General features: G+C 42.1%; 1 protein-coding gene across 5 annotated transcripts in view; it reads right to left on the reverse strand.

Moving 5' to 3' along the window:
* Window positions 1–196: 196 nt before the first annotated feature.
* The window catches only part of aspg (asparaginase homolog (S. cerevisiae)), a 31749-nt gene continuing 16486 nt past the window's right edge, over window positions 197–15459 (reverse strand). For 3 of the 5 annotated variants that reach the window (XM_031572698.2, XM_031572696.2, XM_031572695.1), the window contains 10 exons: window positions 15345–15457; window positions 14631–14816; window positions 14144–14257; window positions 13890–14009; window positions 11036–11131; window positions 8129–8292; window positions 5928–6014; window positions 2921–3020; window positions 1502–1567; window positions 197–1241 (listed from right to left, as the gene is read on the reverse strand). In XM_031572698.2, coding sequence (XP_031428558.2) covers window positions 1185–1241; window positions 1502–1567; window positions 2921–3020; window positions 5928–6014; window positions 8129–8292; window positions 11036–11131; window positions 13890–14009; window positions 14144–14257; window positions 14631–14816; window positions 15345–15457 — 1103 coding nt within the window. In that variant the 3' untranslated portion in view covers window positions 197–1184. The remainder of the gene's footprint in view (window positions 1242–1501; window positions 1568–2920; window positions 3021–5927; window positions 6015–8128; window positions 8293–11035; window positions 11132–13889; window positions 14010–14143; window positions 14258–14630; window positions 14817–15344; window positions 15458–15459) is intronic. The other 2 variants (XM_042708616.1, XM_042708615.1) reach the window with 2 other exon arrangements.

Genomic DNA, 15459 nt, shown 5'->3' on the forward strand with positions numbered 1-15459 from the left:
TAGCCACGCTTAACTATATTTTTTAAGATAGACAATTACCTCCCTTTTCCAAATTGCTGCTTGGGAATTTAGAATACTGGGCTATTGGCCATCATATCTATCCAATTCATAAAGCATCAGAATTTGCTTTTTAAAAAGATTCATGCACTGTGCAATACCACAAGCACTTTGTTGCTGACAGATCACATTACAAGCATTTTGCAAATGAATATTGCTTTATTAGTCTCATATTGAATACAACGGTCTCTTTCACATTAACTCTGAATGGTCATGATATTGACAAATCACTAAAAAACTAAAACAGCACACTGGGATATCAAGAAATAGTCAACACACAGAAGATGCTTACACACACAGCATAGGAACATTCCTACAGAGAGACGGGATGCCATATGCAGACACACAGAAGATGCTTACACACACAGCATAGGAACATTCCTACAGAGAGACGGGATGCCATATGTAGACACACAGAAGATGCTTACACACACAGCATAGGAACATTCCTACAGAGAGACGGGATGCCATATGTAGACACACAGAAGATGCTTACTCACAGCAGCATAGGAACCTTCCTACAGAGGGACGGACTGCTATATGCAGACACACAGAAGATGCTTACACACAGCAGCATAGGAACCTTCCTACAGAGGGACGGACTGCTATATGCAGACACACAGAAGATGCGTACTCACAGCATAGGACATTCACACAGTGAGACAGGCTGCTATATGCAGTGGACGGACAGAGGTCACATTTGGTGAAGAACTCCTGTAGACATGTCTTGATTTCCAAAAACTGTGATAAGTAATAGCCTTAATACTAAATCACCTCTACATTGATTGGTGGGGATACACTTTAGGTAGAATAATAGATAATGCTTTTGTCCAGTTTACCTGAGAACGATATTGCGGATGTAACAGTCTATTGCTACTTTACCAATAGCTGTTATCAATACACAGAAAATCATACATATGATGACAGACTGGATTGTGAGTGACAAACCCAGCCATGGTTGCATATGCAGATACATGCTGGTTGTTCAAACATATTCACTGTTTAAATTATATAATATTATTTATTGGAGATGACTACAGGCTGTCTGGCTGGAAGCAGATTATTTAGTTAACTGACAGCACTGGCAATCCAGAGGAGAGGAAGACAGTTGTGCTTCGGAGCAGTCCTTATGACTCTGAACGGACAGTGAACTCAAGGAACTCTTCATCCTGAGGAGAAGATTCCTGAGGGGAAAAGACAACTGGGAGTGAGCATTATTTTGAGCGTAATTATGGTACAAAACTATGTAAGTTGGGTCATTCTGTCAGAAAAAAAGATTCATTTCACCACCAACTATAGCCAGCGCACTGATAGTGTCATAGAATTAGTTTGTATTTCATTTATTTAGTTTTATTAATTAATGAATTAATACATTTTAGGTTGTCAGCAATCAGCCTCGGCTAGGAGATGTGTTACGTTTTTAGACAATGTCTGTCTGACTTACCTGAGTTTTTAAGTTATCAATCTGCTGAAGAAAATCGATCACCTCTTGATTTCCAGCTGACAAAGCCTGCCGAAAAGAGAAGTGACCAGAAGGTTATGTCCATTTCTATCCACTCTTTCAAAATGCATCACAAACTAAAGAAGAGAATCACTTTTTTTCAGAAACTGGTGAAAAGTTCATGCTTTTCATACAAAAATATTACTCTTCTAGACTACTGTATAAGTCAAACTTCAACTTTAACAACTTCAACAAGTGCAACTTTATCCTTCGTACGTCATTGTCATGACAGTTAAACTGTGCCACTACGTCACCCTGGCTGGTGTTTCCAAGGGGAAATAACAGAATGACAGAACAGATAACAATAAATATTACACACAATGTATTTACAGATTTTGATAATGATCAATAATCTATGAAAAATAGATCTACTTCTAAATAGACAGTTTCCATGCGTTTTTCTTGCATGCAAGTGCTACACATTGGGGGAAAAAAGGAAGGGAAGAATGGAAGGGTATGGATTGGCTCCTGCCAAATACGGCTTCCATGCATCCTTTCTTCTAAACGTTCTGCTGCTACATCATGAAATGTGCACGGACCAAGAACACGGAACAGCAAGGCATTGTAAAATAGTGGTAACCTTTCTGCTTCGCAATTCCCTGGACTCTGTACAGTGTATATTGCCAGCACTGCAACAGCCCACGCATGCTAATGGTAGCAGCACTGCAACAGCCCACACATGCCCATGTAGCCAGCACTGCAACAGCCCACGCATGCTAAAGGTTAGCAGCACTGAAACAGCCCACACATGCTAAAGGTTAGCAGCACTGAAACAGCCCACACATGCTAAAGGTAGCAGCACTGAAACAGCCCACACATGCTAAAGGTAGCAGCACTGCAACAGCCCACACATGCTAAAGGTAGCAGCACTGAAACAGCCCACGCATGCTAAAGGTAGCAGCACTGAAACAGCCCACGCATGCTAAAGGTAGCAGCACTGCAACAGCCCACACATGCTAAAGGTAGCCAGCACTGAAACAGCCCACACATGCTAAAGGTAGCAGCACTGCAACAGCCCACACATGCCCATGTAGCCAGCACTGCAACAGCCCACGCATGCTAAAGGTAGCAGCACTGAAACAGCCCACACATGCTAAAGGTAGCAGCACTGAAACAGCCCACACATGCTAAAGGTAGCAGCACTGAAACAGCCCACACATGCTAAAGGTAGCAGCACTGAAACAGCCCACACATGCTAAAGGTAGCAGCACTGAAACAGCCCACACATGCTAAAGGTAGCAGCACTGCACATGCTAAAGGTAGCAGCACTGCAACAGCCCACACCTGCTAAAGGTAGCAGCACTGCCTGCTGCACTGCCTACTGTCTGCTTGTGTGTGCAAGAACACTTCAAATAAGCTTACCACATCAATCGGTGTCTGTCCGTCATAGCTAGGGATGTTTAGGTCCGCCCCAGCCAGAGCCCAGATATCTAGACCCTCAATGTCTGAGCTTGCTGCAAGACTAAGGTGAAAGAAACACAAACCTACATGTTAGCATCGGCAAAGACAACAAGACTCAGGTGAAAGAAACACAAACCTACATGTTAGCATCGGCAAAGACAACAAGACTCAGGTGAAAGAAACACAAACCTACATGTTAGCATCGGCAAAGACAACAAGACTCAGGTGAAAGAAACACAAACCTACATGTTAGCATCGGCAAAGACAACAAGACTAACGTGAAAGAAAAACACAAATCTACATGTTAGCATCGGCAAAGACAACAAGACTAACGTGAAAGAAACACAAACCTACATGTTAGCATCGGCAAAGACAATATCAATGGAAACAAGGTTTGTTTGTATTTTACAGCAGCAGACTTTCAATCTGTGCCTTGTAGGCTAATTCAACTGATGACTCTCTCACATATAGAACGATGGGCCTCATTCTCAAACGTAGTTGAGAAGAATTAAAGAAGGAATTTCTTCTGAACTGGATTTAGATAAACATTTGGCATTCATGAAAGTTCTCACATCTGGGATTTGTTCTGAACTTCAGAAGACTTTTCGAACACGAAATAGCAGTCGTAAATCGGCCAGAGTTTTCTCAAATGCGATTCCTTAAAAAACCACAAGATGGCCCCGTGGGCATTTACGGTTGCTTGCCCTTATAAGGAGCTGGCGGGGCGTGTATGTATGCAAATCCAGGTGCACGAGAACGCGCTTTCAATTTAAGAAAACTCTTCCGAGGGAGCACAGCTCAGAACACTTCTGCTGCGTAGGAACACATTTTCAAGCGTTCATGAATTTGGCGGAGGTCTTTTTCTTACGTTGTTTTTCCGAAGCCCGTAAGAAACATTTCAGAAGAAACTTCAGAAAATGTTCGAGAATGAGGCCCAATGTCTTTTATAAAATGTATGGCTATTTTCTGAAATCGTTGCTATGGTATCACTGGACAGACTGAAGTGTGGGGTGTGTGAATGGTGTATGTATGTGATGTCTGGATGTCTGGGATCACCAGTGTTGGGGAGTAACGGAATACATGTACCGGCGTTACGTATTTAGAATACAAATTATGAGTAACTGTATTCCGTTACAGTTACAATTTAAATAGATGGTATTCAGAATACAGTTACATTGTTGAAATCAATGGATTACATGACGGTACTTCTCTGTTTCACAAGTTTATTCACTCTCTAAATAAATTAAGGCAACTTGATGCATTTCCCAGAAGCCCCAACATGAAAATGAATGAAAATGAACTATTTGCGTGATCAGTAGCTGCTAATGGAGTCGGAAAAGGAGCAGGTGCCAGAGCCGACACAACAGAGCCAGGGCAGGAATGCTTTTCTATCCTGGAAATTCTAACAGCATTTCACGTTAAAGAAAGAGAAGGGAGAACGTAATATAACTGTGCAGTGCAGTGCAGACTCTGCTTGCCAGCAACCAACCTCCTTTTAGCGTCCAAAGACTCCACCTCCAACCTGAAGAAGCATCTTAAAGTAAGTTTATTTTTTTTATTCGCCAAGGGTAGTCATCTGCTGTAGTTTTACTGGTCACCTTTCTATTTTATAGTTGTATCAGCCAGATGTGCGTGTTGAGATGAAATGAACATTTCGGTTGACTGTGCTTAAAAAAACTGCGAGTCCCACAATGCACCTGCCTGCACAATGCAGCCTGCTCGTTGTTTTGAGTGGGAGCACCTGTGAGGGAAAGGTCTCAACAAACATTTCAAAAGAGAGAGACACACACAAACACAAAGGATCTACTCGTGGTGCAACCAGAGGAGCCACTGGTACAGTAATATTACGTTTTTTATTGCAATGATTGTTTGCTGTTGGAAGTGCTGGTGGTCATTGATGGTTAATGATGGTAGTATACATTTTTTGATTTCTGTGGTGATGATAATCAAGCAGCGCACGGCATGCAGGCAGCATGCTTATCAGTTTGCTGCATGCGGATGAGTTTGGCTTTTTGTTTCAGTGTATTTTGTTGATTGTTGGGTTTGTAGTGATGTTCAAAGTGCTTTGTTTTCTTAAATTGTTGGAAGTTTGTTTGGATTTTTTGTGTAAATTGTGCTTTTTGTGTTTTGTAAGGTTTTCAACCTAAATGAGCCAACCAGACCAAACGAACAGAGAAAAATAAAAATCATTCTGAGTTGGAACGAGTTGTCCCGTGCGTCCTTTGGGATTAATGCACCAGGCCGTTTTCAAGTTGGGCCAGAGAGTAGACAAAAAACACATGAGAACTTGACAGTGCGATTTTACATTCTCCTATGTGCTGATTTAATAGCCCCGGAGCCGTGGAAAGACTCTGATTAGCCCTGTTTTACATGCTAGCTAACGTTAGCTAAAATGAGCTTGTGTTCGCTTAAACTGCGGTTCGATTTTTGTAGTATGCAGTTCGGGACTACACACACAAAAATGTATCACATTCAGCCAGTTGGAACAGAAGAACACACCAGTATAGGTCTGTTTAGTAAGCAGGATTTGATGGCCGCATTCCTACACTTATAAAATGCAATTCAATGTGGAAGTAATCCAAGTATTCAGAGTACGTTACTCAGATTAGTTAATGTAACGGAATACGTTACAGATTACATTTTCGGGCATGTATTCTGTATTGGAATACGGTTTGAAAGTATCCTTCCCAACACTGGGGATCACTTAAAAAAGGGAGGATTGAATGGTGTGTGTATGTGATGTTTGGATGTATGGTATCACTGGACAAACTGAAGTGTGGGGTGTGTGAATGGTCAATGTACTGTATGTGATGTCTGGATGTATGGTATCACTGGACAGACTGAAGTCTGGGAGGTTTGAATGGTGTGTGTATGTGATGTCTGGATGTATGGTATCACTGGACAAACTGAAGTGTGGGGTGTGTGAATGGTGTGTGTACTGTATGTGATGTCTGGATGTTTTCCCAACCTGCACAGCTCTGTTCCTGCATCCTCAAGCTCATTCTGGGAGAGATGTGCACCAGTTTTCCTCAAGAGTTTCACAATGTCTTTATGTCTAAAGAACAGAACACAGAGGGGAAGTGATAAAGAAAGTTGGAGACAAAAATGAATGAAACAGGATTTGGCATTACAATACCACTCTTCCCATATTTTGTAATAATGCTTAACAGAGAACAACAACAATAATAATAATAATAATAATAATAATAATAATAGGCACAGAGGGGAAGAAGAAACAGGAGCTGCTTTATTTGGGATTAACTGTAGAATCTGTTACTTTGTATTTCCTTTCTATTAGTCAGCTTAGTTGCAATGCAAACCTGAATTTAGAATTCTGAATGTTTTGGTCTAATCTCAGGTTGTGGGAGCATTCATGCAGGTATCACACTGGCCTTACCTCCTGTTCATCCTAATACATGTAACAGCATCAATGAAAATAAATCCTATGTCCTGGACAATAGGACCCAGAGGAAGCATTAAAGAGAGGAGCGCCTAGTTCTGAACCTTATGGGACACTGAAGAATATTGTGGTTCGTAGACAAAGGTTTGCCAAATGCCTTGCAGTGAAATGAATAAGCAAACCAGTTTTAAAAAGCTCCATAACAAATAATCTTTGGTGGGTTCAATCGAGTATAAGTATAATCAAGTACAGGTTTGTGTGAGCAATTGTCAAACTAAAGGGGTACAAATGGGTCCAGGGGTATAAATAATTCAAATCAGGGGGTATAAATAATTTAAACCAGGATTATAAATCATTTAAACCAGGGGTATAAATAATTTAAATCTGGGGGGATAGCATTAGCATCAGTGTTAGCATTATTTTGATCATCACTCCACTACCAGTAGCGGTGGGTGGGGCTACCAAGTTGAATAGAATGCTATGTGATCTTGATCAATTTCATCATAGGGTGTCACTCAAATGATGACTGGCAGGTGCTAAATAAGAAAATGCACTCTTGGCTGTTCCAGTGTTGGATGCTGTCTTGTGATGTACTATATTGTTGAATGGTAATTGTGGAGTTTGTCAGATGTTTGCCCAGGTTGTCCGATGACCATCTCGTCTTGAATTTGCATCCACTTTGAATTCAGTTAAACAACTCTACGCTGTTACACGTTTTGTTGTTGGATTCCAAGACTGGCGTGGTGATATGGCAGACCAATATTACTAATATTATGAAGTCTACCAGTGTGTTGGCTTGGGCCCACCGTGACGTTAACACCAAGAGGGGAAGGTTGATTTCTGCCACCCTATCTGTCCATTAGGGCGCGCTGTTCTTCTATATCTGACCACAGTCACACCAAGATATGACGACCATTGAGTTTAGTCAGTGAACTGCCATTGTAAACGTGCATCAATAAAATACTAATATGTTGATCCATTTTTTTGTTGCACATCTATGTGTTCATGATGCCTTCGGACGAGACATCAGTCAGTCTGCGCACAAACGGACGAAAGGATAAGGTTCCCTATGCTGCGGCTAGAACGTTTCTTAAACTAACTTACTGTTGAAGAGGACAACATGAAGGACATCATGTAGAAACAAACCACATTTCAAAGCTTTGGTTTGAGCCGTTCTAGAGATATTGCAAATTTGTCACCACATATGGATGTAATTCACGAAATTTGGCATGTATCCATAAATGTGTTTGTTAAATTGTTAAGTCCCAGTACCCTTTTGAACACCTTTAATTATGGAGATGGTTTTGTGGAGAATATACGTTAATGTATTGTACATATTGAATCTCCTGATATTGTTTATTTTTTTAATCAATTTAACTATTAATAGTATAGCCTGGGGGTATGGCCATAGACTCTTTACAGGGACTGAATGGAGCAGAGAGTTGCAGAGAGTGCACTTGTTACACTTGTTGGTACACCTGGAATTCATTCATGGTGTGATTAAGTCATGAAGTTACGTATGGTTTAATCAGGAACTTGGGTAAATAGTCAACGCCTCTCCTGCAATCAATCACTGTAACTTTAGCCTGATGTCACCTGAACTACGCCCCCTTACCTGGAGACAAGCCCCCAGTCACAGACTACCCAAGTCCTCTCTTCTCTCCCCACACTCTGATGGGAGCACTCTTCTCTTGCCTGCTCTCGGACACATAGCATGAAGAACAAAACAACAGGTCTCACACACACACACACACACACACAAGTATCACCTGAAGCGCACAGCATTGCGTAATGGCGTATCACCATAACGATCCTTGGCATAGACCGTAGCGCCATGGCCAAGAAGATACTGCACTACTTGGAGATGACCCTCACAGGAAGCAATGTGTAGTGGTGTGCGGCCATCATAGTCCTCCATGCTTAGGCTGCTGCCCTGAAACACACACACACACACACACACCATACATACACACACATATACACGCACACACACACACACACACACACACACACACACACACACACACACAAACATTATTGACTCCACATGTGAACTCTTTTTTGAATCACTCATTAAAAGCCTAACTACGGACATGAATTGTTAACTAGCTTACAGCTATAATTTCTAGATTCATTTCTTTAGCCTTGTGCATGCAATGATTAGCTAGAATGAGGGGGAGTGCAGTGCTTGTGAACAAAAGGTGGTGTAATCCTGGACATGAAGGTTTCTGTGAAGGAGCGTTTCTGTAGCCTGGACATCAAACTGCTGTTAGCTGTGAGCTCGCATCCATATTATCTGCAGAGGGAGTTCACATGCGCCATCTTTGTTGCTCCGTCAGCAGTTGCCGACGCAGTGTGTGACATCATCAATTCAGTCACCGCCAGACAACCTTCATAGCAATGTCTGGACTTCAACCATACTTCTCTCTGTCTGCCAAACTTCAACACCAGAATGCCTTCATAGCAATGTCTGGACTTCAACCATACTTCTCTCTGTCTGCCAAACTTCAACACCAGAATGACTCATAGCAATGTCGGGACTTCAACCATACTTCTCTCTCTGCCAAACTTCAACACCAGAATGCCTTCATAGCAATGTCTGGACTTCAACCATACTTCTCTCTGTCTGCCAAACTTCAACACCAGAATGCCTTCATAGCAATGTCTGGACTTCAACCATACTTCTCTCTGTCTGCCAAACTTCAACACCAGAATGCCTTCATAGCAATGTCTGGACTTCAACCATACTTCTCTCTGTCTGCCAAACTTCCAACTTTTCAGCAATTTGTCAACTGTCCCACCAGGACCTTCATGCTGTGGGGTGTGAAGGCAAACCAGCCTATAGTCCACGTTTGCCTTCACACCCCACAGCATGAAGGTCCTGGAGAGACTGCTTTTGGCTCATCTTTGTCGTTGTTTGTTTGTTTGTTTGTTGTTTGTTAATCTAAGACCTCAGGTGGACGAGGCGGAGGGCTACAGATACCTGGCCACAGACTGGGGCGACAGTGGTACAGGAGGTAGAGAAGTCGTTTAGTAATCAGAAGGTTGCTAGTTCGATTCCCTGTCGAAGCGTCCTTGAGCAAGACATTGAACCCCTAATTGCTCCTGATGTGCAGTGTGCCATCAGTGTAAATGTAAAAAATGTGTATACATCCTTGTAAGTCGCTTTGGATAAAAGCGTCTGCTAAATGACTAAATTTAAATGTAATGGACTGGAAATGTAACACTGAGGCTGTCTACAGGAAGGGGCAGAGCAGACTCTACTTCGTCAGGAAGCTTAGGTCCTTCAGTGTGTATCTTTTACCAAATCACGGTGTTGCAAGTGCCATTTTTCTTTGCAGCCATCTGTTGGGGCAGCAGCATCAGAGCGCCAGTGACACTAAGCAACTGAACAAGCTGATGAAGAAGGCTGGATCTGATCAGTGGGACTATGACACTAAGCAACTGAACAAGCTGATGAAGAAGGCTGGCTCTGATCAGTGGGACTATGACACTAAGCAACTGAACAAGCTGATGAAGAAGGCTGGCTCTGATCAGTGGGACTATGACACTAAGCAACTGAACAAGCTGCTGAAGAAGGCTGGCTCTGATCAGTGGGACTATGACACTCAGCAACTGAACAAGCTGATGAAGAAGGCTGGCTCTGATCAGTGGGACTATGACACTCAGCAACTGAACAAGCTGCTGAAGAAGGCTGGCTCTGATCAGTGGGAATACACTGGAGCCCCTACAGTTGGTTCCTGTGAGAAGGATGATGATGCACCAACTGCTCAACATAATGAACAACACTTCACATCTCCTGCACAACCCACTGGTCAGACCGCAGGGTGTTTGCAGGACCACTACAGGAAGTCATTGCCTCGTCCATTCATTTCGTATAACAGGACACCTTCGGGCAGCCCTTATCCCTTACATGTAAACTACTTAGAATGAGATCATAGTGAGCACACCTGTGTCCATTGACACGCCCTCAGTGAAAATGATTGTGTGTCTGAAGTCAGACATATTCCACCTGATAAAAGCTATTTGGGCTGAGCTTTAAACTCCAAATGACTCCAGAAGATTCCATTTCTAACACTTATCTGGAGTGTAATGGATAATGGACAACATAGGTTTGGGCAGAAAATACTGCACACAGAGTGGGGAATGCAGGTGGCATTGGATATAAAAATGTAATATGGTCAAAATGTAATTTTGTATTTGTAAAGAATGTGTCAGGAATTCTTTAACTAATCCATAGTATAATTCATTGTTCATTTTGTTAAAACTGCCTTAACATCACAAAACACAATTTGTTATATTATGAATATTAGGTATTTATAATATATAACATTTGGACCTATTTGACAAAAAAAGAGTATTTCAGGTAGATTGTTTGGGTACCATTTTTTTTAACAAAGGAAAAACAACGACCAACAAAAACCTCAACAATTTATGATTATCCTAAATGGTTTTAGGTCTACACTGGCACGCCCTCAATAGAAAAAGTAAGCATATAACATGACTATGAATCTTTCTCCGTTGCACTGCATAAGAAATACTGCTTTGGGAACATCATCATATTACTATTCATACATGCTTCAGCTGCTGTTTTTATCTGATCCCATTTCCTGATTTCTAGCAGATCAGTGCAAACTAAAGTATCACTAACCGTTTCAAACTAAAGTATCACTAACCATTTCCCTAATGGCATCCAGAGCTTCAATGTCTCCGATCTTAGCAGCAGCACAAGCCAGGGTAGGGGTAAGGGCATCACGAATAGCTTCCAGCTCCTTTGAAAATCAACAACATTACAACAGTCATAACACAGACACAGGGCAGATAAGAGCATGGGAATGACAGCACCTTCAGCCAGGTGGACGGAGAGAGAGCAGGGGTGGACCAGAGCTGGATAGTCTGAGAGTTGAGCCAGTGGAGGTCACATTTGCAGGGGTAGACCAGAGCTGGGTAGTCTGAGAGTTGAGCCAGTGGAGGTCACATTTGCAGGGGTGGACCAGAACTGGGTAGTCTGAGAGTTGAGCCAATGGAGGTCACATTGGCTGAACGGTCACATGGTTCATGGGCTACCAAATAGTTGCCAACAAGTGAACCAGTCAAATGGCAAATAGCCATTATTTGATCAAATCTGCCTGCAGGTTAAGCTGCAATCATGGCAAGAGACACCAGCTCTGAGTGTCCTTTGTGAGTGGCCTGATATATTATGAAAGCTAAACAAATATAAGGCTGTTTTCAGCCCGCGCAAGAAATCAGAACGTTTTTTTTTGTGGCAGTCTGAACAGCGAAAAGCAGCACGGAACCACATTTTTTCAATTCCAATCTAAGCCTCGTTCATTTGAGGAAGTCAATTGGATATGTATGTGGCCCCTACGTGTGCAATCTGAACAGGCCACATCGCAATTTCAATGTTGGCCTATCAGGTCATTTCATCAGGCTATGCCTGCTACCTAGGACTTTATTCATTCATTCTTTACACACTCACAGTGTCCCATACTGCAAATGCCATCATGGATGAAACTTCACAGTGGAAAGATGCCCAAAGAGCAGGGTTTGTCATGATTTGGGAGTTCAAACTACCCCGTGCAGATTGGTGAGCCTGTACAGAAATAGGTCAAGTTCTGAGGACCTGCTTCCTAACGAGTGTGAAGATTTGCCTGCGCCCACAGACAACACGCTTGCACTAAAGATGCTCTAAACTGAGGAGTTATTTATGTGCTTTTACTCATGCAGGTACTTCCAGAACAATTTGCAGTTCACAACGGCGTGTGATTTGGCCACATTCTAGGTCAAACGAGAACACAGACCTAAGAGAAAATAAATAAATAAATAATATTGAGCATGACAGGCTGCAGTCTGAACAGAGCCTACATGTAGCCTAGATGCAGGCTTCCTAAGTCTAATTCCCTGACTTTCCCCTTTTGATTGACAAAAAAAGCAGCTTCATCTTCATGACCTATAATGCATGGAAAAACAGGCTACCTTTGTGCTGAGCAGACAGAAACTGACCCCAGTATTGAAACCCATCGGGCCATATTTACAAAGGGTGTTCAGCCCGCTTAACACTTGTTAAACATAGCTTGTACGCGCACAGCTAAACAGCAAGGATGAGTGCAAATGAAGAGCAATGATCACCACCTGTTTAGCTGTCTAACTTGGCTAACCGCACGATCATCAGTGATCAAAATCAATCACCTGCTGCTGCATTTCCTTTCATTTGCAAATAACTGATATACACAAGATGGACTAAATGGACCTATAATGTTTACATTTTAGACATAATATTGGCTAAGAACCAACCCATGCAATTAAAAAGGGAAGTAGCGAATATTTTGGTAAAATTCCAACACAAATCTACACACAGTACTCCTCAATGACAAAGCAAAAACTGTTTTTTTTTGTGTGTTTTGTAAATGTATTAAAAATAAAAGAAATATCCCATTTACATAGGTATTCAGACCCTTCACTTAGTCCTTGGTTAAAGCACCTTTGGCAGCAATGACAGCCTCAAGTCTTTTTAAGGAACGATCCTACAAACTTGGCACACCTTTCTTTTGGTTTCTCCCATTCACCAGGGCAGAATGGTTTCTCCCATTCACCTGGGCAGAATGGTTCAAGCTCAACCAGGCTGGAGGGGGAGTGTGGTTACTGAAGGGACCGGCATAGGTCATAAGAATATGCCATAGTCAATAATTCAATGATATTATACCTAGTTATAATTGTTACTTTTATTTGGATTTAACTAGCATGTAAACTTTCCTTGGTGAATATACTTTGGGCTGACCTGGGGAGTGAGGTGTGATATTAGACTCTCACCTTCCCCCCCAGGTCGAGACAAAGAACCCTGCATGCATGGCCCATTTGAATAGACGGTAACACCCCTTAGATATCAGTGTATTTAACAGACTGTTCCTCAAGGAATAAGTCAGATATGCTGAGGTGAAGTCCTGTGAGGGAGGATGGATCTGAAAATCTCTGTCTCACAGTGGTCGGCCGCCATTCTTCAAGAATAAACCTGAATCCTGACTGATCAAACCTAAGACTGAATCTTCAATATATGGTATAAATTATATCCCATCATTACATAGCACTGTTCAGGCACCTCCAGAGATGCTCCATTGATTGAAGTAAGGATGCACCAGAGCACTGGAACTGGAAGTGTCATAACGAGGGGTCTGTCTTTTTTCAGTCTTTTATTTTTAATAAATTAACAAAACACTTTTGGAGTATTGTGTGTAGATTGAATCTCAAACATAACAAACTGTGAGAAACTTGAAGGGGTCTGAAAACGTTCCGTACGCACTGTCTATGGATGGTTAATTGAAACACTTAACTAGGAAACATTCATCCATTCAGTTGTTACAACAGAATTGCATTGACTGATAACAATGTTTGAAACTTTTCAGCGGCTCCATCTGATGCCATACTAGGAACAAAATGAAGTCAATTGTTTCTGCACAGCTCTGGGATAAAGATGAGATCAACCCAGCCTAGCTTGTTAAAGTGCACAGTCAAATGAATCGTCCGAAAGTCTACCTCTTTGCAGCTGATGCTAAGGGACTTAGCAATGACTTGGATGAAACGACTGTCAGTAAGGCTAAGCTTGGCTCCTTGCAGGTCAGCGATCATTTCACCGCGTAGGTTTCGGCTCAGCATCTGCAGACAGAAAACCCATTTAGATTCCCATCAGTTGAGCATCCAGGAGATCCTGACAGTTTGAGTGGGAGCTGAGGTGGAGATATGTGTTTGCATACCTTTATATATAAATAAAGTTTTATTATTATTATTACCTTCTTCTTGTCTTGCTGAGACATCTCCTTCTTTGCCAGCACATAAGAGAGTTTGGACAGAGCGGCCTCGGGCGTCATGTCACAACCAGCTACCAGACCAGCATCACTAAGGGCCTGCAACACCGCATACACATAAACATTAGACCCTTCAGCCGTCCGTCACTCTCGGGGGTTCATGCACATTTGACATCAACCTTTGCAGTTCTGGAGCACTAGAGGAAAGGGTCTGCGTAGCCATCCTTATGAGCAGATTCAAACCCTCCTCCTTATGAGCAGATTCAAACCCTCCTCCTTTAGCTGGACAGTATATCTTGCAGGATAAAAAAAACCTTTCCATTTCGAAGGAAGCCAATCCAAAGGTGTTAGAGGTTTTTACTCAGTATGTTAATAACACCCATTTGACCCTATACACACCTGACAGCAGTGTATTCTCTAAACTACCCTAAATCCACATGCTCACACATCCATATGTTCAAGACAAACCCACCTTCCCTGTTGCATATGATGTCTTCACAGAGCCCCTGAGGCACTGGGTGCAGTTGATGATGATCACTCCCCTCTCTGTGGCTTTGTGGAACTCTGACAACAAGTCCGTGCGATTGTCTGGAGCATTGCCACTTCCGTAGGTCTCCAGTACGATGCCTTCCATAGGGGCCTGCAGGAAAGCTCTGACCTTATAACATACAAAGACACGCAAGTCACAAGGTTTAGTATGAGGGATTTCTACTGATTTTCTACACAAAACAGTTTCTCACTACGTTCTTGGTTGTGCACATATTCCAGCTCAAGTGAAACATTTATTTCTACATTAAGATTATTAGACAGTAATCTCCAAGAAAAACACAAATATGACATGCGTGCGACCTACATATTATTGTTCCTGAACTTGTGCTGAATACAAAAATATAAATCTAGCTTAAATTGAATTAAAACATCTGAAAATGTAATCAGTGGTTCCAAAGTGCCTGAATTTAGCCCCAATGTCCCAATGGGGGGTTAAGTGCCCATCTACACACAGAACTTTAAAAATGCTAAGCACATCTGATCCAAAAAACAGCAGCTACAGTAATTAAGAAAACACTCTGGCTACAATACTTTTTTTAATAGAAAATGCAATCAATGTTCAAGGACATGTTGACCAATGATCAACAGTGGATTATCCAATAAGATGGAAAAGGATGGTGGAAAAATTGGCATGTACCGTCTCCGCAGTGATGCCAGGAAACAGACGCAAGAGGCCAACATTACGATTCATCTCTGTGTTGACAGTGAACCTGGCTGTAGTGTTCGCCCGCCAGACAGTGTCCCAGTTGACT

The sequence above is a fragment of the Clupea harengus genome, chromosome 8 (genome assembly GCF_900700415.2).
Source record: "Clupea harengus chromosome 8, Ch_v2.0.2, whole genome shotgun sequence".
Lineage (NCBI taxonomy): Eukaryota > Metazoa > Chordata > Actinopteri > Clupeiformes > Clupeidae > Clupea > Clupea harengus.